The 27495-nt window shown below is 45.7% G+C and overlaps 1 protein-coding gene across 5 annotated transcripts in view; it reads right to left on the bottom strand.

Annotated features, from left to right (window-relative positions):
- The window catches only part of GRIP2 (glutamate receptor interacting protein 2), a 472776-nt gene that overhangs the window by 220674 nt on the left and 224607 nt on the right, over positions 1-27495 (bottom strand). For 3 of the 5 annotated variants that reach the window (XM_042849851.2, XM_042849852.2, XM_042849855.2), the window contains exon 1: positions 5973-6135. The exons of the other annotated variants lie outside the window; for them this stretch is intronic. In XM_042849851.2, coding sequence (XP_042705785.2) covers positions 5973-6120 — 148 coding nt within the window. In that variant the 5' untranslated portion in view covers positions 6121-6135. Of the gene's footprint in view, positions 1-5972; positions 6136-27495 lie in introns of those variants that run through there. 5 annotated transcript variants of the gene reach the window in all.

The raw sequence follows: 27495 nt of genomic DNA, 5'->3' as shown, positions 1-27495 counted from the left end.
ACTCCCACCAAAATTCAGGATTGTTTGGCTGCAGGGTTTTGATTCAGACCCCAAAACTCATATAAAGAAAATCGCAGTAGAATATAAATAACTTTGTGTGAGGGACAGTCCCCACAAACTAGATTTCCCCTCCCCCTTTAGTCTGTCAGTATAAAATACAGGTATACAAGATATAAATTAAAGGTATAAGGCAGTAATGCAAGAGACCTACAGGCCCAAGCCTGTAAGACAGGGGTTCTCAAACTGGGGGTCGGGACCCCTCAGGGGGTCACAAGGTTATTATATGGGGGGTTGTGAGCTTTCAGCCTCCACCCCAACCCCCGCTTTGCCTCCAGCATTTATAATGGTGTTAAATATATTTAAAAGTGTTTTTAATTTATCAGGGGGGTCACACTCAGCTAGGGTTACCATACATCCGGATTTTCCCGGACATGTCCGGCTTTTGGGGGCTCAAATCCCCGTCCGGGGGGAAATCCCCAAAAGCCGGGCATGTCCGGGAAAATCGGGAGGGCTCGGTGGTGCTCGGCCGGGGCCGACGGTGCGGGGCCGGGGGCATGGTGCCGGGCCGGGAACCAGGGGCCAGTGCCGGGCCAGGGTCACAGTGCCGGGCCGGGTGCGGGGCCGGACGGGGAGCCGGGGGCGCGGTGCCGGGCCGGGAGCCGGGCCCGCGGGGCCGGTCAGCCGGGCCCGCGGGGAGCCGGTCAGCCGGGGAGCCGAGCCCGCGGGGAGCCGGGGGGAGCGGGCCGGTCAGCCGGGGAGCCGGGCCCGCGGGGAGCCGGGCCGGCGGGCCCGCGGGGAGCCGGGCCCGCGGGGAGCCGGTCAGCCGGGCCGGCGGGGAGCCGGGCCGGCGGGGAGCCGGTCAGCCGGGCCGGCGGGGAGCCGGGCCGGCGGGGAGCCGGTCAGCCGGGCCGGCGGGGAGCTGGGCCCGCGGGGAGCCAGGGAGCCGGGGAGCCGGGCCCGCGGGGCGGGGAGCCGAGGAGCCGGGCCCGCGGGGCCGGGCCGCCGGGGGCCGGCAGTGCTGGGCGGGCCGGGGGTGGTCGGCCGGGGCTGGCACCCCAGGGCCTGAGCCGACCCAGGCTGGAAACGCCGGGGGCCAGCCTGGGCCGCGCCTCCTCCCCCCACACCCTCCTTACCTGCTTCAGGCTTCCCGCGAATCAAATATTCGCGGGAAGCAGGGGAGGGGGCGGAGACTTTGGGGAGGGGGCGGGGTTGGGGCGGGGTGTGTGTGGGCGGGGCCGTGGGCCGTGGAGTGTCCTCCATTTGGAGGCACAAAATATGGTAACCCTACACTCAGCATAAGGATGTGAAGCCTACAAGTTTTAGCATAAGTTAACCAGCAGTGACCGTAAGTCACAAGATATCATAAGACATATTGCTGTAATGAATGAATATGCTGACAGGTAACTGCAAGAAATCAGTTGATGCCAGTGTGGTCTTTTAGGACAGGAACATCAGGAGATGTTCAACTGCAAGATTGCTGCAGCAACCAATTGACTTATATGTTAATATATTTGAGAAAATCAATATACTAACCTGTAGTTAGTACACTAACCCAGCATTGTTAGAGTGAGGAAGTTAGGTATGGACAAAGGAGGCCGGATATTCTTATGAATATTCATGGCAGCCACCACCTGTAAGATGGCCTAAGCCATCGAGACCTTGATCATTGGGATCCTTTGGCATCCCAGGGATAGGCTATCACCCTCATGAACCACCACCTTTCTCATTACCTCTAGGTCTCCCCAAGGATGGTGTGACTATGTGTATGACATGATGCTGGATGTTAAATTAATATTACATTACTGCTACCCACCTGTTTGGGTTGGAGCATTTCTGTGTTTACACTTTGTGTTAATAAAACGATTGCAAATTCAAACGCTTTTTCCTAAGTGTGAGTGTTGCAACTGTGGACATTGGGGTTCCCAAATTAATAGTAATTCCAGTAACTCTGGTCCAGCTCTATGGACCAGAGCCTACCAAACTTCAGAGTGTTCATTGGGAAGTCTCAAGTAATCAGTGTAAGTAACACACAATCACTAGATCAGGCAACATCCTACAAAGAATCAGATGGATTCTTCCAAGTGGCCCTCTCCTCTACTGCTCAGTCTGCTGCTGTTTACAGACACTGCAAAGCTGGTCAACTTGCGTTTCTTTGAAAGAAAAAACAAAACAAAGCAAAAAACCAAGAGGGAACGTCAATGGGGAAATCAGAGGAACTGCAAGAAGAAAGGGGAGGCAGGGAGAGATCTTATGAAAATGTATGAGACAAGGAAAAATGACAGGCCAATTAAAAGACTAAAAGTAAGATCACAGATTATCCAAATGCCACTGCCATGTCTTACTGTTATTTCCCTTCTCTTTCTTCCCTCTCCTCAGCCAATCAAAGAGCACCTCTCAGACATCCAAGAGTCCCCTGCTCTTCCTTCAGACCTAATTCAACTGAACAAATTACCATCTCATCGCAACTTGTCTTTATTGTCTGCTGAAATATTTCTTACCAATCTTGGGCCAGTCGATGACATTTCTGCTTTCTGTGCATTGCTTCTAAAGAATCTATATGAATGCAGAGCACCTTGGGGATTGACAGTTATGTAAATGACATGCTAATCTGTTTAAGGCATTATACTACCATATATGTCTTTTTTAATAACAAAGGCAATATTTAAATGCTGGCAAGGTATCAGAGAGAGAGAAGCAGAAGCAAAAGAGTCACCTCCATTATACAAACAATGGAAAATGCTGTCTTATTTTTTCACTCCGGGCTGCAAGATAATTTATTCCATTCATTTTCATTTTAGTTTTGAGATACAATTGGTTAGAATAACCATCTTCAGAGAACGTGACTGCAAGAATGCTCAAATTTTCTCGGCTTTTGCTTTAACAGATGTCTTTGCAGCAATTCATCTCTATCATTTCCACACTCTAGATGGTGGCAGGTTGTTCTGACCCACTGCCTAGCTCCCATTAAAAAAACAAAAACAAAAACGAAAGTACCAGCATAGCCTGTTTTGAAACCACCTCATGATGGGCAACAATGTTCTATAATGGACCAGCTCAAAACACCAAAGCCAAATGTCTCCATACACCCACTGCACATAAGTAGTCCACAGATAGCCCATATACCCCCTACACATGCAATCTAAGGGGTTACCATAAGGGTAGACCATTACTTCCAGGTTTCATAGCTCAATTTAAATGCATTGCATTTAAAAACCATCAGAATGATGGGATCTTACAAGCCACCAACCAAAATAGCCAAGTGAATGCTTCGAAGGATGCATATTAAATTTAGAAAGTTTGGATGTGATTTTTTCAGCCGAAGCTCATCTCTTATAAATATGGAACACAATTGATGTAAGAGTGGAAGTGGCAGCTAAAGTTAGCTACGGCTACCACCGAAGCTAAGTTTGGATGAGATTTTCCATGAACCTTCGTGTTTTCTTTTCAGAGGGGTAGCCGTGTTAGTCTGTATCAGCAAAAACAATGAGGAGTCCTTGTGGCACCTTAGAGACTAACACATTTATTTGGCCATACGCTTTCGTGGGCTAAAACCCATTTCAACAGATGCATGGAGTGGAAAATACAGTAAGCAGTATAAATACACAGCACATGAAAAGATGGGAGTTGCCCTACCGAGTGCGGGGGGAGGGGGGGGGTCAGTGCTAACGAGGCCAATTCAATTAAGGTGGCTGTGGCCCATTTCCAACAGTTGACAAGAAGGGGTGAAAATCAACAGAGGGGAAATTACTTTTTGTAGTGCTAATGAGAAGTAATTTTCCCTCTGTTGTTATTCACCCCTTCTTGTCAACTGTTGGAAATGGGCCACATTCACCCTAATTGAATTGGCCTCGTTAGCACTGACCCCCCACTCGGAAAGGCAATTCTCATCTTTTCATGTGCGGTGTATTTATACTGCTTACTGTATTTTCCACTCCATGCATCTGATGAAGTGGGTTATAGCCCACGAAAGCTTATGCCCAAATACATTTGTAGGTGCCACAAGGACTCCTCGTTTTTTTCCCTGTTTTCCGTTGCACATAAGTTTCCAGTTAAATGGCTGAGCTATTTTTGAGCAAAGAGAGAGAATGGGGAAAATATACTTTAAAAAATGTGCCACAGACTTTTGAGCATCCCGGTGAGCTGCTGGTTTTGAGTTGAGTGCATTCTGAGCCTTTGAAAATCACACTTTGCAGCTGCGCAGAATATTTTGGCCTTGGTTTTCTTTGGCCAAATTTGTACAGTGCACAGTTAAGGAAGGGTGGCTGCATATTGAAAGATACAACGAAGCTGCAGTGGGACAGAGGTAAGAATTGCACAGGAACCCTTGGTTGACTCAGTCCTTGTGCATCTTGTAAGATCAAAGGGGTTAAGATGAGTTGAGGGACGTGTGGTAACGTGTGCTGGGTCTGACCCACGCTTCTAAAGAAAGACTGTATAATATGATTGCAATGTATTGTTTGAGAATTCATGCGATAGAATTAAAGGTGGCATTACACAGCAGAAACATAAGGTGACAGAGTCTGGGTTGCGCATGCAGCCTTAATCTTGCTATTTACTGACTTTCAATGGGTTAGTCATGTGGCCTACTCTTTTAATATAAATTTTAGTATGAAATATTTGTACATACATGCAAAGAGAGAGGGAGTGAGAGAAATGCCAGGGGTTCAAATTAAGACACTGGACTGGGACTAGGGTGACCAGATGTCCTGATTTTATAGGGACAGTCCTGATATTTGGGGCTTTGTCTTATATGGCTGTCTATTACCCCCCACCTCTGTCCCGATTTTTCACACTTGCTGTCTGGTCACCCTAACTGGGACTCAGCAGACACTGGAGTAAATTCCCAGCTCTGCCACAGACTGTGTGTGTGACCTTGGGCAAGTCACGTAACTTTTCTGTGCCTCATTTCTCCATCTGGAAAATGAGGCTAATAATACTGTCGAACCTCACAGAGACACTGAGAGTCATGTCCATGAGGTGCTCAGATACTGTGATGATGGGACCATAAAAGTAGCTGTATAGAGTTAGATAGATAAAGAAATACATAGATTAGAGAGGGAAAGAGAAAGTCCATAAAGAGTGGAAAAATTGCACCTATACTATAGTAAGTTAACTATCAAATATGAAAAGAATGATGACATAAATTAAACACCACTACAGTTTCATCTGTTCCATATAAGTAGGTAAGATCCCTTTGAGGCTTTCTATATGGAACAAAGAAAAGCTGTGCTTAATAACCAAGTCCACCAGCTTCTGGGATCATCCTCTTGTACTTTAGCCTGGTACAAGATTGGGTACATGATACGTACAAGGTGAATAGATGGAAGGAGAGATATACTGGGGAGATGCTGGCAAATTCCATGTTTTCTATGCATCATTGTTCCAATTGCCTTTTTTTTTTAAAGTAGTGGAACAAAACCAGAATCATTTTTCTGATTAACACCCTCCTGTGAAAGTTTATGCAAAGGTGGAGGGACAGATAAAATGGCACCGGAGTCCAAATCAACCTTGGGCTTTGCAAATAAATTGACCAAGGAGAATTTGCAACCCCCCATTTTGCTCATGCCACATTGTTTCCTACACATTTTTCTGAATATAGAAGCACAGGACTTACATGCTTTTTATAACTTCAATACTTTTCAACCAAAAGTCTCAAGGAACTTTACAAACTTGTTTTAGTTCTCAGAATGCATCCTGTAAGAGACAAGGATTATTATACCAATTTCACGCACGTGTAAAATGATTTGCTCAAGATCACAAAGAGTTGAGAGCAGAAACGAGGAGAGGACCCAGCGTTCCTAGCTCCCTGTCCTCTGCTCTAAACACTACTCCCTCCAACACTTTTAAGCTGGAAACACTCTGGAAAAACTTAACAGTGATGTCTGATTTTAGACGTGTCTTCCTATAGTATCAGAGATTGACTTTAAATATAGATGCACATCTCCCATTAATCAGTAACATTTTTTCCTTACCACCAACACAGAGGCGTAGACTGCATAAGCCACCTGGCTCACACGATCTTTGGCTTTCCACCTCCTCCTCTACCCTGAGCTCCTCTTTCCATCTTCTCCTTCTCGAGGACTTTTTAACGATCTTCAAGACCTTGTTAATTTTATTCATTTTTTCGCACAGCCACAGAGACGGTTACAAATCTTCCCCACTATGTCTCAGCAGCTCCAGCTTCTCTTGAAGGAGGGACAACTATAAAGCAGCCAGGTCACTTGGAGGCATGAAAGCACTGGTGTGTATACCAAAGCTTCTTCCCAGCCCAGAGGAATGTTCGGGGGGACAAGGGAGAATGATTTCTGTAGCCACAACCAGTCCATAGTTCCCTCGGAAAGTGTGGGCAGGCATGTCTCCTCTCCGATGACTTATGAAAGCTAATAACTCATAGGGGCAGCAGCTCCTTTATAAGGTTTTCAATTTCTGTTTTCAACTATACATACATTCTGGCAGATTTCAAAGGCTCCTCGGGCGAAAGAATCAGCATCAGCTCAGAAGCAGTGACTCCTCAAAACACACACACACGCACGCACACACACACAAAACTTGGCTTCATTTCAACAATTAGGAATAGCTAAGGCAGAACGAACATAATGTCTTTGGGAAATGGTAAATATCTGTCCATTCCATGGGAAAGAATCTTTACATTCCCTCATGTTAATAAATATTTGCATTAGCACTTTTCTTCTAAGCATTAATGCATTAGATCTCACATTTGACCCTTTGGAAGCAGGTACGTAGAACTATCCCCATTTTCACAGGTGGAAACTGAAGTGTAAAGAGGTGAAGCAACTTGTGCAAGATCATACAAAATAGATCCCCGAGAACAGTCTACCTGACTATAAACTTTAGATGACATCTGGGGTATAGACTAGAGTAGGTTAAGGTATCCCCCATAATCTCATCTGGTCACCCCCAGGAACATAGGAATTGCCATGCTGAATCAGACCTGTGGTTCATCTAGTCCAGTATCCTGTCTCTGACAGTGGCCAGCAACAGAAGCCTCAGAGGAAGGTGCAAGAACCCATAAAGTCAGCAGATATGGCACAAACTGCCCCTCATGAAGGTCTCAGCTATTCTCTATTTGTTAGGGATTGGCTTAAACCCTGAAGCATGAGGTTCTATATTCCTTCCACTACTCTTTTTTAAGCACTGTCTAAGCACAGTAAAACAAGTGTGGTTTCCCTAAAAGAAACATTGTTTTAACTGTGGTGTGGGGAGATTGGAGAAATAGCTCTGCATGCTCAGGACAGGCTGTTTGGGAAGCTAGCATTTTTAGGTGGATCACAAGCAATGCTGGGCGCATTCATTAAAGCTGCTAATGCTTACTCTAATATCAGCTCTTGTGGTCTGATTTTCTGAGGTGCTATATAACCACAACTTCTGTGGAAGCCAATGGGAGCTGTAGATGGTCATCCACCATGAAAATCAGGTCATTAGTGAATTCAGTAGAGGCTCCCAGAGATGCATCATCCCTTCTCCAGCCCCAGTGAGACACTGGAAACATTCTAAACAAACAATCTGGTTTTAAAAAGCTATCAAACTGATCCATGGGTAATTTTCAAGAAATTGTCTCCCAGTAATTTCTGGGTCAGAAGGGAGGAAAGATTGTTTCTTGGGGGGAAAATTCATAAGTTATATTCTGGACAGTGAACTAATAAAAACAAGGAGCATCTTCCACTTCCAGGAGGGAAGAGGTTAACCAAACAAAAAGGTTCTTCTCCCAAATAGAAACATAAGCAAAAGTAACATTTACATGGGTCTGCCAAGGAGCAGGATTTGGAGCCCATTAATATGCCTAAAACTACATTTATAGTGATATAATTAAGAACAAATCCTGCAGTAGATAGTATTAGTGGACACACAAATTAAATTATTATGAACTTCATTTAAGGCATTATAAATAGTTATTATTGTCATCATTGATCAACCCATAATCCTCCTCCTCAAATACAGAATGAGAGCCAGCCACAAAGCGAAGGGCTGCCCATCAGCTAAGCCATATTCAGTCTCGCTTTAGCCCTTTGAGATCTGAACACAGCAACTGATGAAATGCAAAATCTCCACCTCCATTTCTCTAACCGCTAGACGATGTTCCTTCCTAGCAGTAACTTTAATTTATAAGAAGGAGGGAGGGCTATTTTGTTTACCAGCAGCAAATAGTCGGATACTATCCTGGCTGAGATAATATTCAATTCCAAAAAATATGCAAAGGTCATCTTAGAACAGGAGTAGGCAACCTATGGCATGGGTGCCGAAGGTGGCACGTGAGCTGATTTTCAGTGGCACTCACATTGCCCAGGTCCTGGCCACCAATCCAGGGGGCTCTGCATTTTAATTTAATTTTAAATAAAGCTTCTTAAACATTTTTAAACCTTATTTACTTTACATACAACAATAGTTTAGTTATATATTATAGACTTCTAGAAAGAGACCTTCTAAAAACGTTAAAATGTATTACTGGCACGCCAAACCTTAAATTAGAGTGAATAAATGAAGACTCGGCACACCATTTCTGAAAGGTTGCCAACCCCTATCTTAGAACATCTGTTCTGGACATCAACCAAACCTCAGCCCCAACCTCTCAGGATTGAGAACAAAATATTATCCTTGTCCTCCAATAACTACCCTCCATTCCCACCCTCAAACCCCCCCAACCTTCTCTATTCTTTTCTTTTGTTCTTTCCCGTGGATGATGGTTGTAATCCTTCAGAAATTCCTCATCAGTTTAGGAGATTTATGAGTACAATTCCATTTTATTTTGATGGTTAATATTAGCACTAATACTGCTGTCACGTCTACATAATTAGTAACAAGACTAATAATGCCAAATCAATCTAATAGTCATTTTATTGGCCTCCAGCATCATTAGTTAGAGCTGACATAATCAATTTGCATTGCCACTCACTGGGCCAAGCCAGCAATAGCCCTTTTCTCTTGAAATAAAAATTGGGCTCGGGACTGTATGGTAGTTGGGATTCTCACACCGGGAGTGATATAATGGAATATCATATGATGGTCAGTCCTCTTGTGATGCTATAATTAATATTATTGCAGTCTCCAAAGGATTACGTGTAGAGAGACTGCAAGATGGTTTGGTATGGTATAAAGGTTTTACCAGAGCGAGCTTGTGACAGCTGAATTGCTTCAGATTGACAAGATCCCACATCCACCTGAGTGTGGATGTAACCTTTGTATCAGATCTTCATGTATCCTGTGCATGCCATATGTTTTACAGAACACTGTGTTACAGATGTATTCAAATTTTTTTAAAACGTCACTGTTCTTATACTGGGTTAGTCTCTGCCTGTAAAGCCAGTTCCACTAGTCCAAAAGAACAGCGCTTTGGGGACAGGGACCATATTTGCACAATGGGGCCTGACTGGGTGCTATTGTAATAGAAATAAACAAACCACAAAAACAATAGGCCTTGTAGTGAGAGAAGAAATATCCATGTTTGAGGTCTCTCTAAATGACCTAATATCACTGTTCATTGTATAGCAATCTTGCCATTTTAAGGCTTGTTACCTCGCAGGCTAACAACACTAAACCCAAAAGCCTTCTATTGCTAGAAAGGGGAAGCCCTGACAGATTGCAAGATGTCACACTGCAAATCTGTCACTGGTTCAATACGGAACACAGCCCCTTGCAGGCCAGTATAATTCTAAGGTGCAAATCTGAAATGTTTCTCTGGTTTACTTTTGTTTTTTAAATGACGGCTGTTTGAAGCTGCCCAGAGATTTGGAATCCTAGAAGTGGTCCCGGCAAAGAAAGAATAATGGGCAGAGAGCAGGTCAGGGGGTTAAAGGAGCATTACAGAAGCAACTGATCACACCATGAATGACGTAATATATAGTGGGTGGGTTACAGTACACACACAGGTAGCCATAAAACCTTTGCTATCATCTCAGATATCATAACCTGGAGTTCATGCCAAGCAAGATCTCAGCCCAAAACAAAATGTGTAAGCAATGGCTGAAGCAAAACACAAATCAATGTCTCTATTTTGGGGTTTAAAGAGTGGCAAATGTCCCCCTCTTCCTATGGGAAGTTAGTACTTTTCGAGCCCTTTCCTTCCCTAACTCCAAAATAGCTTTGGTTTTCTACAGTGAGCTTTTGCAGGCTATTAATCCACAGTGTAGATTAGTGTCCCTGGGTGCTTTGGAGGCCTGCCCAGCTTCTCGGAGTTGACTCCCCCCAATGTGATTAGCAATTGCAGCATTCCTCATTTAGCAGCATGATTCATATTCAGCTCGCTACTGCTAACTCCACTGATATTAAGATAACAATGTCATAGGGCTGTGACAACAGCCTCACCAAAAGAATGGAGGAAGGGACATAGTACTCCTCTTCTCTAGTCTGTCTGGGTTGAAGCTCTGGAAATGGCAAAAAAGGCACTTTCCTGCCACAATGGTATACATGTGTTGATGTGTGGCTGAGAAACACAATACAACGGCAGGCTCCATCCCTGATTTGAAAGAATGATCAATTTTAATCATCTCGTTCCCTTTCGGTTATACGTTTGCAGTACCGCCTACCCTGACATTCAACAATCATGAGTCAGGATACCCCAAAATCATGAGATTTAAAAAAAAGCCTTGGGTTCTTTTTATGTGCATCCTAGTTTCTGAGCTTTAAGTTGCACACAAGTCACATTTTCAAGCTTTTCTCGGTGAGCATGACGGCTAGAAACTTACTTATTTTTTAATATGAAAGCTGAAGTACTTGCGAAATCACCTGCTTCCAGGAGCTGGGTCTTTAAGGAAAAACACCAAATATTGCAAGCCTCAAAATAAAATAGCAAGAGCTGGCAACACAAGCATTTTGACTTGACCAGTGACGGGTCCATTTCATTGCCTAGTCCTAGTTAGTTTTACTTTCTGTTTCTAATTCAAGGCATTTGGATTTGGATTCCAGGGTTCATTAATATTTAGAAAAAATAAAATATGGAAGCTTTTTATTATCAATAGTTATGATGCAATATTTATTTCCTTCCCCTCCTCTGACCACAAAATTTGTGGAGCAAACTACAGTGTCTCTATGTTTTTCCAAAGCAAAACCACGTTTCAAATTGGTCTCCAAGTAGCAGTTTTATTTTTGTTTTTTAAATGATAGGGCAACAGTGCTAACACAAGGGCCATTACGTGAGTCAGCAGCATGTCTCTTGCCTGACCATGCAGAAAACTGATGACTGTTATTGCGGGGCAAATGCCCTTCTACGCTGCTTAAACCTAGATAGCTCTCCCCTCCCCAAACGCCTATTAATCACACCCTTGCGAGATGAACTGCCGTGCACACCAAGAAAGACGCTGTTTTCTAACTAGCAGTATTGTTACTGCTCAGATGTTGGAAGGCCAGTGCACTCTAGGATGAGAAAGCTGACACCTAACTGCTTTGCTACCATTGTTTCATAATTCTCACAGACCCAGACCATCCTGCACAGATGCCAGGGTGGATGGAGCCTTGTGGAAGAGCTCTGCTTCCTCTAGGCCGTGGTGCAGATTCTGAGTGGTCCACATTGGGAGAGAGGATTGGAGACTAGCCAGGATGGGCGAACTAATGCACATCACACACACCCACATCTGCCCCACAGATAGGACTCAGAAAAGAGAATACAGTCCTTCCCAGTATTATATTTCCTATGAAGCCCTCAGTTGGAACTGTGGGCAGCTGCCGCCAGAGGACATTCCTGATATTACAGCCACAACGGGGTCTTGGTCTCGGGGTGCTGGGATGAGGAGGTACTTCAAGTGGCTCTGGTATCTATGTGGGTCTCTGGAGATCTGCCAGGTTTGGGAGCAGACAAACCCTGTCCTCCCGACAAGGGCAATGTGGGTGGAGATCCTGGCTGAGATCTCCTCCCCCTGCCACTTCTCCCTCAGACAGGAAGAAATTATCTATACCAGTGTTTCCCAAACTTGGGACGCCGCTCGTGTAGGGAAAGCCCCTGGCAGGCCTGGCCGGTTTGTTTACCTGCCGCGTCCACAGGTTCGGCGATCGTGGCTTCCACTGGCCGCGGTTCGCTGCTCCAGGCCAATGGGAGCTGCTGGAAGCAGCGGCCAGGATGTCCCTTGGCCCCCGCCGCTTCCAGCAGCTCCCATTGGCCTGGAGCAGCGAACCGCGTCCAGTGGAAGCCACGATCGCCGAACCTGTGGACGCGGCAGGTAAACAAACCGGCTAGGCCTGCCAGGGGCTTTCCCTACACGAGCGGCGTCCCAAGTTTGGGAAACACTGATCTATACCAATGCCCCCGAGCTGAAGAGAAAGGACAGAGTATTCACCCAGTAACCAGACCTCCTAGACAGACTCTGGCCCTAGATGGGCTGCAAGAAGGCACTGCGTGGTTAAATCTCTCTTATACCGGGGGATGGTCATGACACACAGAATCTTTTACACCTGGGATGGCAATTACAAACCCAGCCCAGGTTGGTAAGATATTGAAAATCAAGATAATCTAAAGGCTTCTTTGCCAACCTATGTGAAACGAACTGTCTAGTGATGGAGGGACTCATGCCATAAAACTCACCAGCACAATGGCCAACCTTATCAAAGGGGAAACTAAGGATGGAATGGGTCGAGGAGAATGAGTCTCCCCAGTAGCCCAAAGATATCATGCAGTCCAGGCAGGGCTCAGGATCATTTGTTGGCCAGGACCCTTCAGGATGAAAGACATTGTAGAACTGCTGACTAGATGGCCACAATATCCTAGATGAGTCCACTAATGTAAAACGATGGTCTATAAAGGCTTGATCCCACAAAGTGCTGAGTGCATCTGAGAAGCGCTTATTGGCTTTAGGGCCAAAAGGGACAATTAGATCCTCTAGTCTGACTTCTGGTATAAAACAGGCCACTGGATTTCACCCAGTTACTCCTATACTGTGTTTGGCTAAAGCATACCTTCCAGAAAGGCATCCAGTCTTGATTTAAATATTGGAAGAGATGAACCCACGATTTCCCTTGGGAGTTTGTTCCAGCAATTCATCACTGTCACTGTTAGATATTTGTGTCTTATTTCTAATTTAATTTGTCTGTCTTTAACTTCCAGCCATTAGTTCATTTTATGCCTCTCTCTGCTTGGCTGAAGAGAGTCCATTAGTCCCAGTATTTTCTCCCGGTGAAGGCACTTCCAAGCCATAATCAAGTCACCTCTATATTTTCTTTCAGATAAGCTAGATGAGAGATGTAAGTCTCTCACTCTATCTTCTCCAGTCTGGAAATCACTTTTGTGGCTCTTTTCTGCACCCTCTCCAATTTTTCAGCATCCTTTTAAAAATGTGGCTACCCAGACTGTAGGAAATATTCCACTTTCGATCTCGCCAATGCTGCATTCTGAGGTACAATCCCCGCCCCACTCCTACTCACTACTCCCATTTCTACATCTGTAGCTAGGCATAGCTGGGCCTCTCTCACTTCTGCCCCTGCTGTCCTCACAAAACCAATCAGGCACGCCTCAGGTGGATGCAATCACCCATGTCTTTTATTTATAGTTCTTTCCCACCACCAGCTTACTATCTATGTACTTGGTTTTCCAGCCAGACTTCACCAGCAACAGACCAGAGCCACCAGTCCTTCTCAGCCTCTGGCCTTTCTCTTCCTTCCTCCCACTACGCTGGCAGCTGTTCCTAGTTGCTAAGCAGGCCGGGCTATTCAGCCAGCCCCAATCCATTCCCCTTGATTGGGGCTGGCATGGCAAGGGGCTGATTAAGCACTTCGTGCCCAGCACCCTGTCAAAACATTCACTCTTTTGGCCACAGCATCACACCGGGAGCTCATGTTGAGTTGGTTGAAGTGCTTAATTCGTGCCAAGGCTTGCCAGGGCTGAGCCCTGTCACCTCTGGGCTGGGCAGTTCATAGCCCCGGGCACCTTCAGTTATGAATATAAAAAAAAAATTGCTCAAGCCCCAGCACCTCTTTCATTACAAATTAAGCACTGGTTGGTTGCCCACGATGAGTCCTACTGAACACCCTCAGCTTCCACTGAACTCAATGGGAGCTGCGGGCAGTCCCAAGTGCTGTGTAAAGTAGAAGCCATACAAAATGTTTTCTAATCGACACTTGGCCTAGTGCACATTGTGTCAGTCAGTTCATCAGTGAAGATTTTCGGTCCATCCTGGTCTGCCGTGCATCGGGATCCTCACTCGCTCCCATCACACTGGAAACAAAGCCACTGGTGCTGGATATGAAAATCTCTTTGGTTTACAAAATAGACACACTGAGGCCTCCTATTGCAGTGGCTAAGTTTCACCACTATACAGGGGAGCTATAGGCAGCCCTGCACATCACTTCTTCCCTATTGCAAGAGATGGTCCCTCTGCATGAGAATGTATTCCACCCACTGTGCACAGCTCAAGCGCTAGGTAGGGATGGGGTGCAGTTATGAGGGTGGTGGGGGGGATGAAATTTCTGCTAGCTTATTGAAGTTATACATCATACCATTAGTATACAGTGACCAGACAGCAAATGTGAAAAATCGGGACAGGGGGTGGGGGGGAATAGGAACCTATATAAGAAAAAGACCCCAAAATTGGGACTGTCCCCATAGAATCGGGACATCTGGTCACCTGCATACCATGCATGAAGGCAGCAGGCTCGCTCTGAAGAAGCTTTTCGTTACTTTTAGGCCAATCTGTATCATTGACTTTCCTTGCAGATTTCTGCTGACACTGTGGCCTTTAACTTGCTTCCTTTGGGTATTTTCTAGCTGTGGTTGAGACCATGAAAAGTTTTGGAAATGCACCTGCTCAGTTTGTAACTGCTGAGGTTGGGAAGTGAGAATGAGAGAGAGAGAGAGAGAGAGAGAGGTGTTAAAGTAACAATAAACCTAACACAACAGAGGAAGCAGTAGAGACTGAACTTCCCCACCCGCACCACCTCACCAGGGGGCCTGCAATCACAGGAGTAACAGCCATGAATTTCAAAGGAATCCAGCGATGGGAGATCAGAAGCCCGGGGCAGAGGAATTAGGATTCAGTCCGATAGTTCTAGCCTCTCACTTTAAGTTCACAGGCCATACACACATCTCATGTTTCTAGGAAAGATGAGATCAAAATAAAAACAGATCTGGATAGTAAACGTTCATATCCAGATCTGGACTTTGGGTCTCATGTTCAAATCTAGTTTTTTTTTCAATTATTCATGGAGAACTAAATGACTGTTATAGGCCAAGATCAAGGTACAGTATGCAAACAATGTCAACAGCAAAATGGTAGCTCGAATGCTATTACTATAAGAATGAGAGCAATGGAATAGCCATGTGAGTAGCATGTACCATTAGGGATGGTCCAATCTCTATGGGTAAAATAAGAACCGCTTGTCAGGTTCTGGGGTGCAATTCACACCAGGAAGAGGTTGTGTCACCGCTTGCATTCTGAGTGCCCCAAAATGTTTCTGCTACTTGTGGCTCCCTGCCTGGGACATACATACAGCCAGCAGCCAGCATGTGCGTTGTGTTCTGTATGCTGCACAGCTCTGGTTCACTATGAATCCAAGCCTGCCAAGCCGGCCAGCAGTTATCACAGACACGCTTTTGTCTTTATCAGACTTGGTTAATGTTAGCAGGTGACCCCAACCCAGTCCCCAGGGTGTGACCACAGGGCTGCTTTCGGTCACACTGCTCCATCTCACATATTTCCTTTCCTTACCCCTTTCTTGCACATTATCATCATTTCCTGTGTGTGTCTGATGTTAGAAGGGAAGCTCTTCAGGCAGGAACTGTGTCCTTTTTTGCTGCTGAAAACTGCCTTGTTAAAGTTATGGCCCTATGTAAACATTAATATTAATCAATTAATAATCCTAATCCAAACCCTGAAAGATGGATGAGAGGTGCAGCCTCTAATTATCCTCCCCTCCCAGGCTTGCGGCGCCAAACAGCTGATTGGAGTTGCAAGCCTGGGAGGAGGGAGAAGTGGAGTGGCGACCGCGTGCTCGGCGGGGGGGGGCATAGGAACGCTGTAAAAAAAATTGGGGGCACCACTTTTTGGCGCCCCCAAATCTTGACGCCCTAGGCAGCCGCCTAGTTTGCCTTAATGGTAGCACCGGCCCTGACTGAAGCACCCAATTAAACACAGGAAAAAGGCTGATCTGTCAACACCCAGGTAACACCAGAAATCTCACCAATAGACATCCCTTCTTGTACAATTTCCAACCTGATTTCCACACCGACTACAGTAAGTTCAGAGAAGCATCTGAGCTCTTAGGTGCTTATCCACATGGAACTCTGAGATTCATCCATCATTAAACCCAAAGGACCTGAGCCCACAGCCATGCTCTTTCTGTTAGAATTAAGTGGATTTTTAGAGGGCCTGACCTGCAGCCCCTATGCTGGCGAGATGCACACTAAAATGAACGGGCCAAATTCTGCCCTCCTTCACGTCCCTGCAGCCCCACAGGCTTATCAGTTATGGGCTGAAAAAGGAAATGGTATATGGGCATTATTGTACTGAAAACGAAGCAATACCAAAGCAAGGCAGTGGAGATGGACATTTGGCTTTTAAAAAGCAGAGTGGCTTGGGAAATTGCCTTGCCAGGTCAAATGTAGCTCTAGCCTACAGTGCAGAAAAGGCGTTATCTGCAGGTTGTTTGTGGTAATGAGATGCTGGACTCTGCCCAGACCCTCGTAAACAGCTGCCTACCTCACAGACAGCACTAACTGATAGTCTTGTTGGCAGTTCAAACAGAGAGGCCAAGGCTTAACCAAACACAGACTTGAGTCTCATTGTTTCTGGTAGGGAGGATCCAGAGGGTGTCTGCTCTGTAACAGCGTTGAGGCATATTGGCAAAGTGGAGTACCCCATGGAGCTGTGGGTGGGAGAAGACTGCCTCCAAAGCCATATCTATTCTGTAGACAAACAGAACACCACCACTGTGAATTTCTAGGACATCTTCCACTTGAGGGTCTCAAAGCACTTTTCCAACATGAACCACACCTCACTTGAGGCAAGGAAGTGCTGATATCCTTTGTCCACAGATTATTAGATTCTAGGACTGGAAGAGACCTCGAGAGGTCATCGAGTCCAGTCCCCTGCCCTCGTGGCAGGACCAAATACTGTCTAGACCATCTCTGATAGACATTTATCTAACCTACTCTTAAATATCTCCAGAGATGGAGATTCCACAACCTCCCTAGGCAATTTATTCCAGTGTTTAACCACCCTGACAGTTAGGAACTTTTTCCTAATGTCCAACCTAAACCTCCCTTGCTGCAGTTGAAGCCCATTGCTTCTTGTTCGATCCTTAGAGGCTAAGGTGAACAAGTTTTCTCCCTCCTCCTTATGACACCCTTTTAGATACCTGAAAACTGCTATCATGTCCCCTCTCAGTCTTCTCTTTTCCAAACTAAACAAACCCAGTTCTTTCAGCCTTCCTTCATAGGTCATGTTCTCAAGACCTTTAAGAATTCTTGTTGCTCTTCTCTGGACCCTCTCCAATTTCTCCACATCTTTCTCGAAATGCGGTGCCCAGAACTGGACACAATACTCCAGTTGAGGCCTAATCAGTGCAGAGTAGAGCGGAAGAATGACTTCTCGTGTCTTGCTCACAATACACCTGTTAATGCATCCCAGAATCATGTTTGCTTTTTTTGTAACAGCATCACACTGTTGACTCATATTTAGCTTGTGGTCTACTATAACCCCTAGATGTGGAAGCTGAAGCCTAAATTCTCAAAAGCTTCAATTTAAGTGTCTCCCGCTGGACAGGCAATAATAGTGTGTTCCCTTCTGAAAACTGAGACCACAGTGGCTTGCCCAAAGTCTTAGGTAAAGCTGAATCTGCTCTCCCCCATGCTGGTGTCAACTAGAAACAACTCCAATAAAGTCAATGGAATCACACTGGTGTAAATCAGATTAGGATCAGGCCCTAAGAACCCATGGCAGAGTGAGGAATAGAATTCAGATCTCCTGACTCTGAGTCTGGCACCAGACCATCATTCCCTTTCTGTAGAAAAAATAACAAGGAGGTTTACAGGTAAACCTACACTGGTGCTGTACCAACTGAGGGGCTTAAGAAATGAGACACACTCCTTTAGGAGCCTTTATTGTAATTTCTGATAATAGTCAAGGAAGTGGGGAGTATGCATGAGGCATTTTTGGTTTGTTATTCATGCTGGGATATGCGCCTTAAATGGTGACACTATTTCTATAAATACCTCGGCTAACAGATAATTAAAACGTCCTTAAGCTGTAATGGAAATCAAATATCAGGGCTTAAATTCAGCCGGAGCTCTCAGGAGCAGAGTTCTGGTAAATATTTTCAAACCTGTGGGGTGACCCTGGCACGCCCCGCGGGGCTGAAGCCTGAGCCCCAGCACCTCTTCGGCCCTGAGCCCGGAGTGCCCTGGCGCCTCTTCAGCCCTGAGACCCAGAAGCCACGAAACTCCTGCCCTGCAGCTGAAGCCAGGAGTCCAAAATGGTGGGGCCATGAGGGGGCTCCAGGAAATAGTATATGAAAATTTAAACCCTGCCAAACACTGATGTAAAAAGGAACTATAGTGAGAACAACTATAAGAGGGAGGAAGGATGGGGTGCCAGTGATTAGGGTGGTAGCTTAGCACTTGGAAGACCTGGGTTCAGTTCCCTAGTGCCCTTCTAGAGATTTTCTGTGTGGCCTGAGCAAGCTATTTAGATTCTCTGTGCCTCAGTTCCCCATCTGTAAAATGGGTATAATAGCACTTTCCTACATCACAGGTGTGTTATGAGAATAAATGCCTTAAAGATGTGTGCGCAGCTCAGATACTATGGTAATGGGAGCCATACAAGTACCCTAGATAGATCAGGATGAAAAACAATTCCAAAGATGCCATTAATTCCCTAGAGTTTAGCACCACTGGAGTTTATGACTCAGCTCTAGCTAAAGTTATTGTGGCAAAAGGGCTGTTCCTGAATATCTCTCTGCCCTTCCCAGCTGCTTTTGTCGAGAAGGGAGTCAAGAATGCGTGAACTTCAGTGCCAACATTTTCCAGCTGGTTCTCTGCTCCCTATTAATTACCATGCTGTCTGAACCCTGGAGCCCCTATTTTGCAGTTGAGATGCAGCCAGCTCTCTGCTGTAAAACTCCATGTTGCTATTAATGTTCTCAACTTGAGAGATCATTAGGAAATGAATTCAGCAGCGTATTGCAGCTGATCAGTAGCTCTGCTCTCTGGGTTCAGTGCTGAGCAGATATATATATATTTTTAATACTCAGAAAAGATAAGGCCACAAAGGAAGGAAAGGCACTTTAATGCTTTCAGATGAAGGGATTGAAATTCCAGGGGGCTGGAAAGGATAAAATCTCCAGGCCAAATTCTGCTCCCATTAATGGCAGTGCAGCTCCACTGACTCCCATGAGAGTTGCACCGGCTTACATCTGGATTTGACCCTGGGAGCATTGGCAACAATGCCAGGTGAGTTACCGTGTGGAGAAGGGTGTGCATTCTCTTACAAGCCCTGTTAGTTGCTTTTCATGCTCCTCTTTTATCCACATCAATATATAATTTACACTTGTTTTACCTACCCAGAGAATGCCACTTACACTATTTCCTGACCTATTTGCACCAGACAGGTCATTTAAATTGCTGTTTACATTGCCATTCAATTCGGCCCACATACACTCATTGCAGTTGCACCCACTTATTCCAGCTCCGTTTGGTTGGAGGTGATCCCAGGTGTTGGGGTGATACCAGAGGCCTCTGTGTCCCAAATACACCACCATTCTACTGGCGGGGTCAAAACTCTGCTGTGGTGCAGCCTCTCCCATCTTGGAATAGCCTTCACTTTACCGTCTGTTTTGATTCCTTCTATGCAAATAATACCTGTCCAGGGCCGCCCGGGGGATGGGGGCAAGTGGGGTAATTTGCCCCAGGCCCCGGGCCCTGAGGTGGTCCGGGTCTTTGGCGGCGGGGGCCCCCTCAGTTGCTCCGAGGCTTGGGTGGCATTTCAGCGGCGGGTCCTTCAGTGCTGCTGAAGACGCGGAGCATCTGAAGGGCCCCCCGCCGCCGAAGACCTGGACCATCGCCGGGTGAGTACAAGCACCGCAGCCAGGGCTGGAATTGGGCCCTGCGCCCCTAAGAGGGCCCCGCAATGTCCCGAAGGAGCTGCTGCTGAAGTCCCGCCACTGTCTTCGGCAGCAGCTCAATCGCTGCCGCGGAGGAAGGTCCCTCTGCTGAAGTGCCGCCGAAGGCACCGGCAGCCGACTGAGCTGCCACTGAAGTCCCGGCACTGGCGGCGGCAGCAGCTCAATCGTTGCCACTGTCTTTGGCGGCATTTCGGCGGAGGGTCCTTCCTCCGCGTCAGCGGTGGGACTTTGGCGGCAGCTCCTTCGAATCGGGCCCCGCGGTGCCTAAAGCCGGCCCTGGCCGCAGCTCCCCCGCTTTGCCCCAGTCCCCCTGAATCCTCTGGGCGGCCCTGTACCTGTCCTTCCTTGCCAAGCCCTCTGACATTTCTTGTCCTTCGCCCAGAAATATTTAGTGTTTCACTCTGTAATACACTTTGGGGTGTAGTTTGCAGCTGTCCCAAACAGAGCTACATCACCCTTTATCTAAAAGAACATAAGAGCGGCCATACTGGGTCAGACCAAGGTCCATCTAGCCCAGTATCCTGTCTTCCGACAGTGGCCAGTGCCAGGTGCCCCAGAGGGAATTAACAGAACAGGTAATCATTAATTGATCCATCCCCTGTTGCCCATTCCCAGCTTCTGGCAAACAGCTCATTCACAACTGGAGATGGAGGCATTATTAAGGTACTTTGTTCAAGACACTGGCTGGCATATTCCTCCTCCCCTCCCCCCGACACCCACGCATAACTCCCATAAACACTGGAGAAATATCAAGGTGAAGTTGAAGCTGAAGCTTTTATGGGAACTCATCATCATGCTGCAGCCCAAAGCAGGAGATTATTGCTCTTACAGCAAAGCTTTATCATGGTAAAAGTCCCATTGACTTTGTCAGGATTAGGAGTTGGCTCAATCGCTTTCTCTCGTAACACCAACTGAATTATTTACATTATCATTTTGGCCAGCAGGTGGTGGTGATTGGGGGACTTAAGTCCTCCAGAAACATGCTTGATCCCATCTAGTGTTTGCAATATGTTGCTAGTCCAGTATTTTCCCCTACCAGCAGGACCAGACACACAGCAGGCTCCTTACGGAACCCCAGCCCTTTTTGTTTGGAGTACCATTCTGCATTTTCCACCACAGCATCATTTAGGAGCAGAGAAGGAGGAGAGCCATTGGTGTGGGACCTGAATGCTCCTCAGGGGAAGGTGGAAATGAGATGATCCCTAGTGGTGAAGAGGAGAGTTGAAAGGGAGGACAGATCAAGAGAAGCAGCAGGGGCATTTGTGAGCAAGAGGAAATCAGGTAGGATGTAGAGGAAAGATTGGGGTAGCAGTTAAAAGGAAGAGGTAGGGGAACAGAGCAAAGGGAAAAGGAAAAGGGGGAACGAGAGTGAGGGGAAAGAGTGATGAGTAGGGAAAGGACTGGCAGGAATGCGAAGGAAAGATAGACAACAGTGAGATTTCAGTCCAAGTTGAATTTCAGGTCCTTTCCCCAAACACAAAGTCAGCTCTATCACAGTCTTGAAAGCAGATTTGTTGAATGCATCACCAAACCACCTCAGGGTGAACAGCTGCCAAGTAAAACTCCTCCACACACGTTTTCCAGACCGTTTAGTTCCTGCATCTTTATCACTACAAACATGGTCATCAAGCCTAGAAATGGCAAGGAATATGGGAACTCCCTTACCAGAAAGACCAACGACCCATGCAGTGACCTCCCCTATACTGAAGGGCTCAGATGAAGGTGTAAAATGGCCATAATTCTGCCAGGAAAACCGAGCAATAAGATGGAGGGGAAAATTTATTTCTGCTCCCAGATTTTGATCAGCATGTGCACTGAGGCCTCAGAATAGACTGCCCTTATCGCCTGTATCTTAGCTAGTATAAATGCAGATATTGTTTATATTCACCTAAGCTTCTCTCTAAATCTTTGCGGAATCTCACTTATATACTTTGCTGAACAATACCCAACAGCACTCAACTCCACAGGTAAAGCATAAAATAGTATCTCCACGCATCCATTTTGGACAGAACTGAAAACCCTCTTGTCAAGACAAAGGAGAATGTTTTAAACTTTTGAAGAAAATATTATAGCCAGTGGGAGTTCAGATTTGTTATCACCATCCAACAACCCAAAATGGGACATTTCAAGGGTACTGACTGACTCAGCTGTCAGAATTGTCCTCTAATATCTACGCTTGTAGGAGCATGTGCATGTAATGGAGCTTCATTCAAATCAACCATCCAGCCTTCAGTAAATGAACACAGCTCTTTTCTGTAGGAACTTACCAATGCATTGTCCTGCCTGATCAACAGGAAGCACTGGGTAAGTCAGACCCATAGCCCTCACCTTCTCCTCAGATGACAGAGTGGGATGGCTTTGTTTTATCTTCTTTCCACTAAATTTCCCACTAGTAGAAGTCAGAAAAGTAAAAGAGGGTTATTATGGCCTAGTGGTTAGAGCAGGACAGCTGGTTTCTATTCCCAGCTCTGCCACACATTTATTGTGCCTTGCCAAGAGCTCACTGGGCCTCAGTTTTTCCATTTGTGAAACAGAGATATTTATAGTGTCCTGTGGAGAGGCAGAGAAGTGACCATTACTGAAATCTAATCTCTCTGGATCACAATGAACTTTTCTTCTCATTCTGTGAATGGTGAAGAACCGCAGAATCCAATGGGACATCTCTGAAAGAGGAGATCTAATGGCCACGCTATGACAAGCTCACAGGCTGAGATATCTATCCAAGATATTTCCAATATACCTTTCACTATAGTATCTAGGCAACAGTGAAATCTCACCAGGTGAGCAGGATCAAGTCTACTCAGTCCTTAGACCTGTAGGAATAAAAAAGGATGCTGCAGAAAGTGGTGATGATCATTCATTTTAGGCTTTCTTATCTCCAAGTTAGTAATGAACCAATGATCTGAGCATGGAGCTAAGGGTCTCTGTGCTTTTATAGGGGCCAGACATACAACTAAGCTTCTGACCATTTGTGTTGATTACAATTCAATGGCACCTTCCCCCAACCTAAATCATCCCTTCATAGTTTCAGCTAGATACTTGTCTTTATTCTTGCCTTACACTGCCAAGTAGTGTCACTGCGTGCTCTTGAACACTCCAGCCGTGGTTGCATTTCAGTGATAGGTGATGTTATCATTACACAGAAATAGGATTAACTTCTGTTCCAACCATTCAATTGAGTTCAACAGGATGGCAGGAGGTGTTAGAGCAGAATTGAGCAGCCCATAGTCTGCAAAGCACTTTGGGATACATCTGGATGAACAGTGCCATGTACGTGTGTAACACAAATTAAACATGACTAGCCAGCAGCTGCTACTCAGGAGAAGACAAATAATTCTTCTAACTACTGCTCACAGACCATTCTCTAAAAGAAATGTGAACTAGGAGACGCTCTCAGTAACTGTGTCACAAAAACTCCAGCAAAAGGGAAAATGCAGGAAAGGAGGCCAAACCTGTTGGCACGTGAGCTGCAAAGCTGTTACAGACTGAAGCTCCAGGACACAGCTGGCCCAGAGTTGCCGTGCTGCTGCTTTCTACAGCACATAGATAGGGGCTCCCCAGTCTCATGCAGGATTTACTATCACATTTCCCTTTGGTACTTTGCATTGGGCCTATCTTCTGCCTTCATCCCTGTGACGTGTCATTCCATATTCTTTATGAAAATATGCTATGATATGAACATGACATAATGGAGATATACTTTACGCAAGATGGCTCATGTGAGATATCATTGGAAAGGTGATGATTTTCTGAATGTGATTATCCTATTTGTAGGCATGCATCATTTCTGTATCTGAAATTAGGACTATTGACTATGTATCTGTATTTCAACTATGCTACGTTGGGTGACGCCCATTGCCAACACTTCAGGTACAACAATGGACAAGCCAGACAGGTCGGATGGCCCAACAAGGACAATGGACTGTAAAAGAGCAGTGAACGTGTGGGTCAGCCTGTGAAGAATGGCTACAAGGGTCCTACAGAGTCAGGTGGTCTTGTAACCTGATTAAAACATTACCTGGGACTTCTTGTAACTTTCCACTGTAAGGGAAGTGGGGGTCAAACTCGGAAACAAAGGACTCCTGCGTTATGCAAATCCTAGTTAAGGGTGGAAAGTGAGGTCATCCAGGTCATCAGTTTTCCCTGCAACCCTGCCCAAGATGACTGCTGGAAACAACTAAGACTGAACTGCGGGAAAGAACTGGGCCCAGACTGGAAGGGCGTCTGGCCTGTGAAGAAGATTATTGGAACCACATTTAGGGTGAGAACTCACATGTAACCAGTTTCTTTAGTGTATTAAGCGTAGTCTGCGTGCTCTGTTTTATTTTCTTAGTAACCTGCCGTGTTCTGTCTGCTACCACCTTAACGTCTTAAAATACACCTGTTATAGTTAATAAATTTATTTCTGGTTTATAATATAACCCAGTTTATGTGATTTCTAACTGGGAGTGAGAAACTGTGCATACCCTTTTCCACACTGAAGGAAGAGGTGAATATAATATATCTTTGGGTCTGCACTCGAAGGGAGGTGGACATCTGAGTGCTGGAGCAAGTCCCTTAAGTTGAGTCTTCCCAGAGTTGATCTGCAGCTGGGTGTGGCCCTGCCTGTGTGTGTGTTAGAGGAAGTTTTAAGAGCCTGGCTCAGCAAGACAGATAAAAGGGGACCCATGGTGGCAGACTAGGTAGACTCAGTGATATCTCAGCACATCAGGTGACTTCCCAAGGGGTCCAACCCATCACAATCCCTATTAACTCCTGGCTACAGGGAGCAGGTGATGGAGTAGACTGTGCCACTGGCTGCAGAGTGGTCCCCGCATGAAGAAGTTTCTACTGCGAGCAAGGCCCAGTGCTGTGAGAAGGGGTTGTCCCATTTGGCTCACTAGGGCACACTTTGATACCTAGATACTACAGCGATAGACACACATGTTAGGTGTGCCGCAGATAAGACACAAGGGCTGCTGTGACCAAATCCAAAAATGCTCATAAACTGTCTCACTGTCTGATCACAAGAGCTTAGGGGCCTTGGAGAAATGTGCCTGGTGACCACTGGTCTCTGGGGAGAACTTAAATAATGCCCTTTCTTCTGGCCTTGCAAACCCATCTCAGGTTTGTCAAGTCTCCCCCGCTGGACGACGACAGCTTCAATCCGACTGGCCCACAGGCTGGTTCCCTACAGTCCAAAAAGAGTTTCACATTGGTGCAATTACAATTCACTATACTTGCACATGGGCCAGAAATCTCATGCCACAGTCTCTTCGCAGCATAACAGACCTGCCCCTTCTTATCCTGAGCTACCTACAAACCATTATTTCACCAATCGAGTGGCCTGGGCATGACAAACTGCATTAATGGCGCAGCCTTTTCTCATGACAAGGGTGCTCCTAATGCATGTAACCACTGCATGTGAGCTGCACAGCTATTTGCCATTGGAAAAAAAATCTCAGTTAAATGAACAGCCCTCATTTTTCTAGAACTTCCGAAAGCATCCCATTATGTCAGATTGCATCGGGTTAGGTCATACAGTCCATCAGAACTTGATTTAATGAGGCAATTAAAAACAAATGCATTTCATGGGCAAATTGCTGGATATATCCTTTTCTTAGTTCCACTTGGCTTCACATTCTTTTAGGGGTGAAGAGTTTAAAAGACTAAAAAGAGCTGTTTATTTAATTTCCCTTGGAATAAAAAAATCCAAGAGGGCATATATTAAAGGACCATTCTCCTGCAAACAACAGGTAAGTATCTATACACTTCAGCAATAAAGCTCTTAGTCCGATGGAAGAGCTTCTTCAGCACAGAACAAAAACACCGATAGCAAAACAAGAAGCTATTTGACCCAAGGGATCTTTTTCTTTTTGATATGTAAAATTAAACGCATGACAACAACAAAATGCTGCAGGAAGACAGAAAAATGACTTCGATGCCTGGCATATCAAGAGAGACGTGTGGCTCCTTTTCAAATTAAAAAGATTCCCCACAGCTTAAACCCACACAGCTTCTGAAAAAACGGGGGTTGGTTTCTTCAGCAAGTGCAGCACCAGGGGCTTGTTTTCCACTGCTCTTGAGGGATCCCATTACACTTCTTATAATACCAGGAAGCAAATGGAATGCTTCAGGCCATAAGCTGATTGTTTGCTAGAGTCATGAAGAATTGCCTCCACATACAAATAGCTACGTGCATTATGGAAGCATTTCACTTTTCTTTAAAGCACCAGCTATTGGCCACTGCTGGAGACCAGATAATAGCCTAGATGGGCCAATGGTCTGATGCAGTATGGCAAATTGTATGTTCCTATGTTTTACACACACTGGATCTAGGCAGGATGGCCGTTCATGTGTTGGCAAGTGGCTACAATCAACAGGCAGGCCAGCCTCCTTCTGTAGCATTTGTTCATTAGGGCTTGCCTGCCTTCTTCTATCCCTTGGCTGTTTGGCGAAGCACAAGTTCAATTGCTCAGCTGGCAGCTTTCAGGACAAGAAATTATATACGGGAAGATTTAATTTGTCACTGAGGAAAGTGCAGGCTTCCAGCTTTATTCGTCACTTTCACTGGAGTATTGAACCAGAAGCGGCATCCAGAAGCAAGCACACACCTCTTACAGCTTCATTAGCAATTTCCAAATCACTGGATAATCAGCCAAGCTAACTCTGGGGCTCTCTGGCCGTTTCCTTCTTCTAGGTTCCTTCAATGATATCAGAAGGGACACCAATGCACTGCTCCTGCTGGTGAAACTCAAGATCAAGTTTTGCCCAAGATATTCCCAATTCCCTCCTTGCTCCCCTGTTAATGGTGCAGTTGCCTACATCATGGGTCTCTCAAAAGACACAAACCTATACTTCCTGTTACCCAGGGCCAGCTGCTGCAGCAACATCTGGAACTGAATAGACGCACTTACAGAAGCAGACTCCAAAGTGAGCATGACAGTTCGTTCTCTCTCTCTCGCACCCGCGCACACACACACACAAAAGGCTGGCCAATGCTAGAAAAATTACACATTGCTTACTATGGGTATTAGTAGTAGGTGCAGCTGAGCCAGAGAATTACCTGCAGGTGTTGATCCAGGGCAAGCTATGCTCTGCATCCATTCAGCTGCAGCTACTCCTGACACTTGTATCAGCAATGAGTCATTTTTCCTTGTGTTGACTAGGCCATGTGATGAGTCACCTATGTTCTCTGCAGATGGATACAATAGTAAGAAATCACCTGGTAATAGAAAATACTGCTTTTCTCTGGGTCTTGAGATAGATGGCTCAAAATGGTGGAAGGGGATTCTGAAAGGCAGTGGATCTAAGGACACGATGTTGGTATGTCGATTATGGGGCCTCAGTGGGGAGGGAGTATTCAAAGGTTTGGTCATGTTTAGTAGAATATAAATATTTTTGCAAAATAAAAAAATATGGATTAATTTGTTCATAACAGTCAAGGAGCTGGGTAGCAGA

Source organism: Chrysemys picta, chromosome 7 (genome assembly GCF_011386835.1).
Source record: "Chrysemys picta bellii isolate R12L10 chromosome 7, ASM1138683v2, whole genome shotgun sequence".
Taxonomy (NCBI): domain Eukaryota; kingdom Metazoa; phylum Chordata; order Testudines; family Emydidae; genus Chrysemys; species Chrysemys picta.
This window is presented reverse-complemented; position numbering and strand designations above follow the sequence as displayed.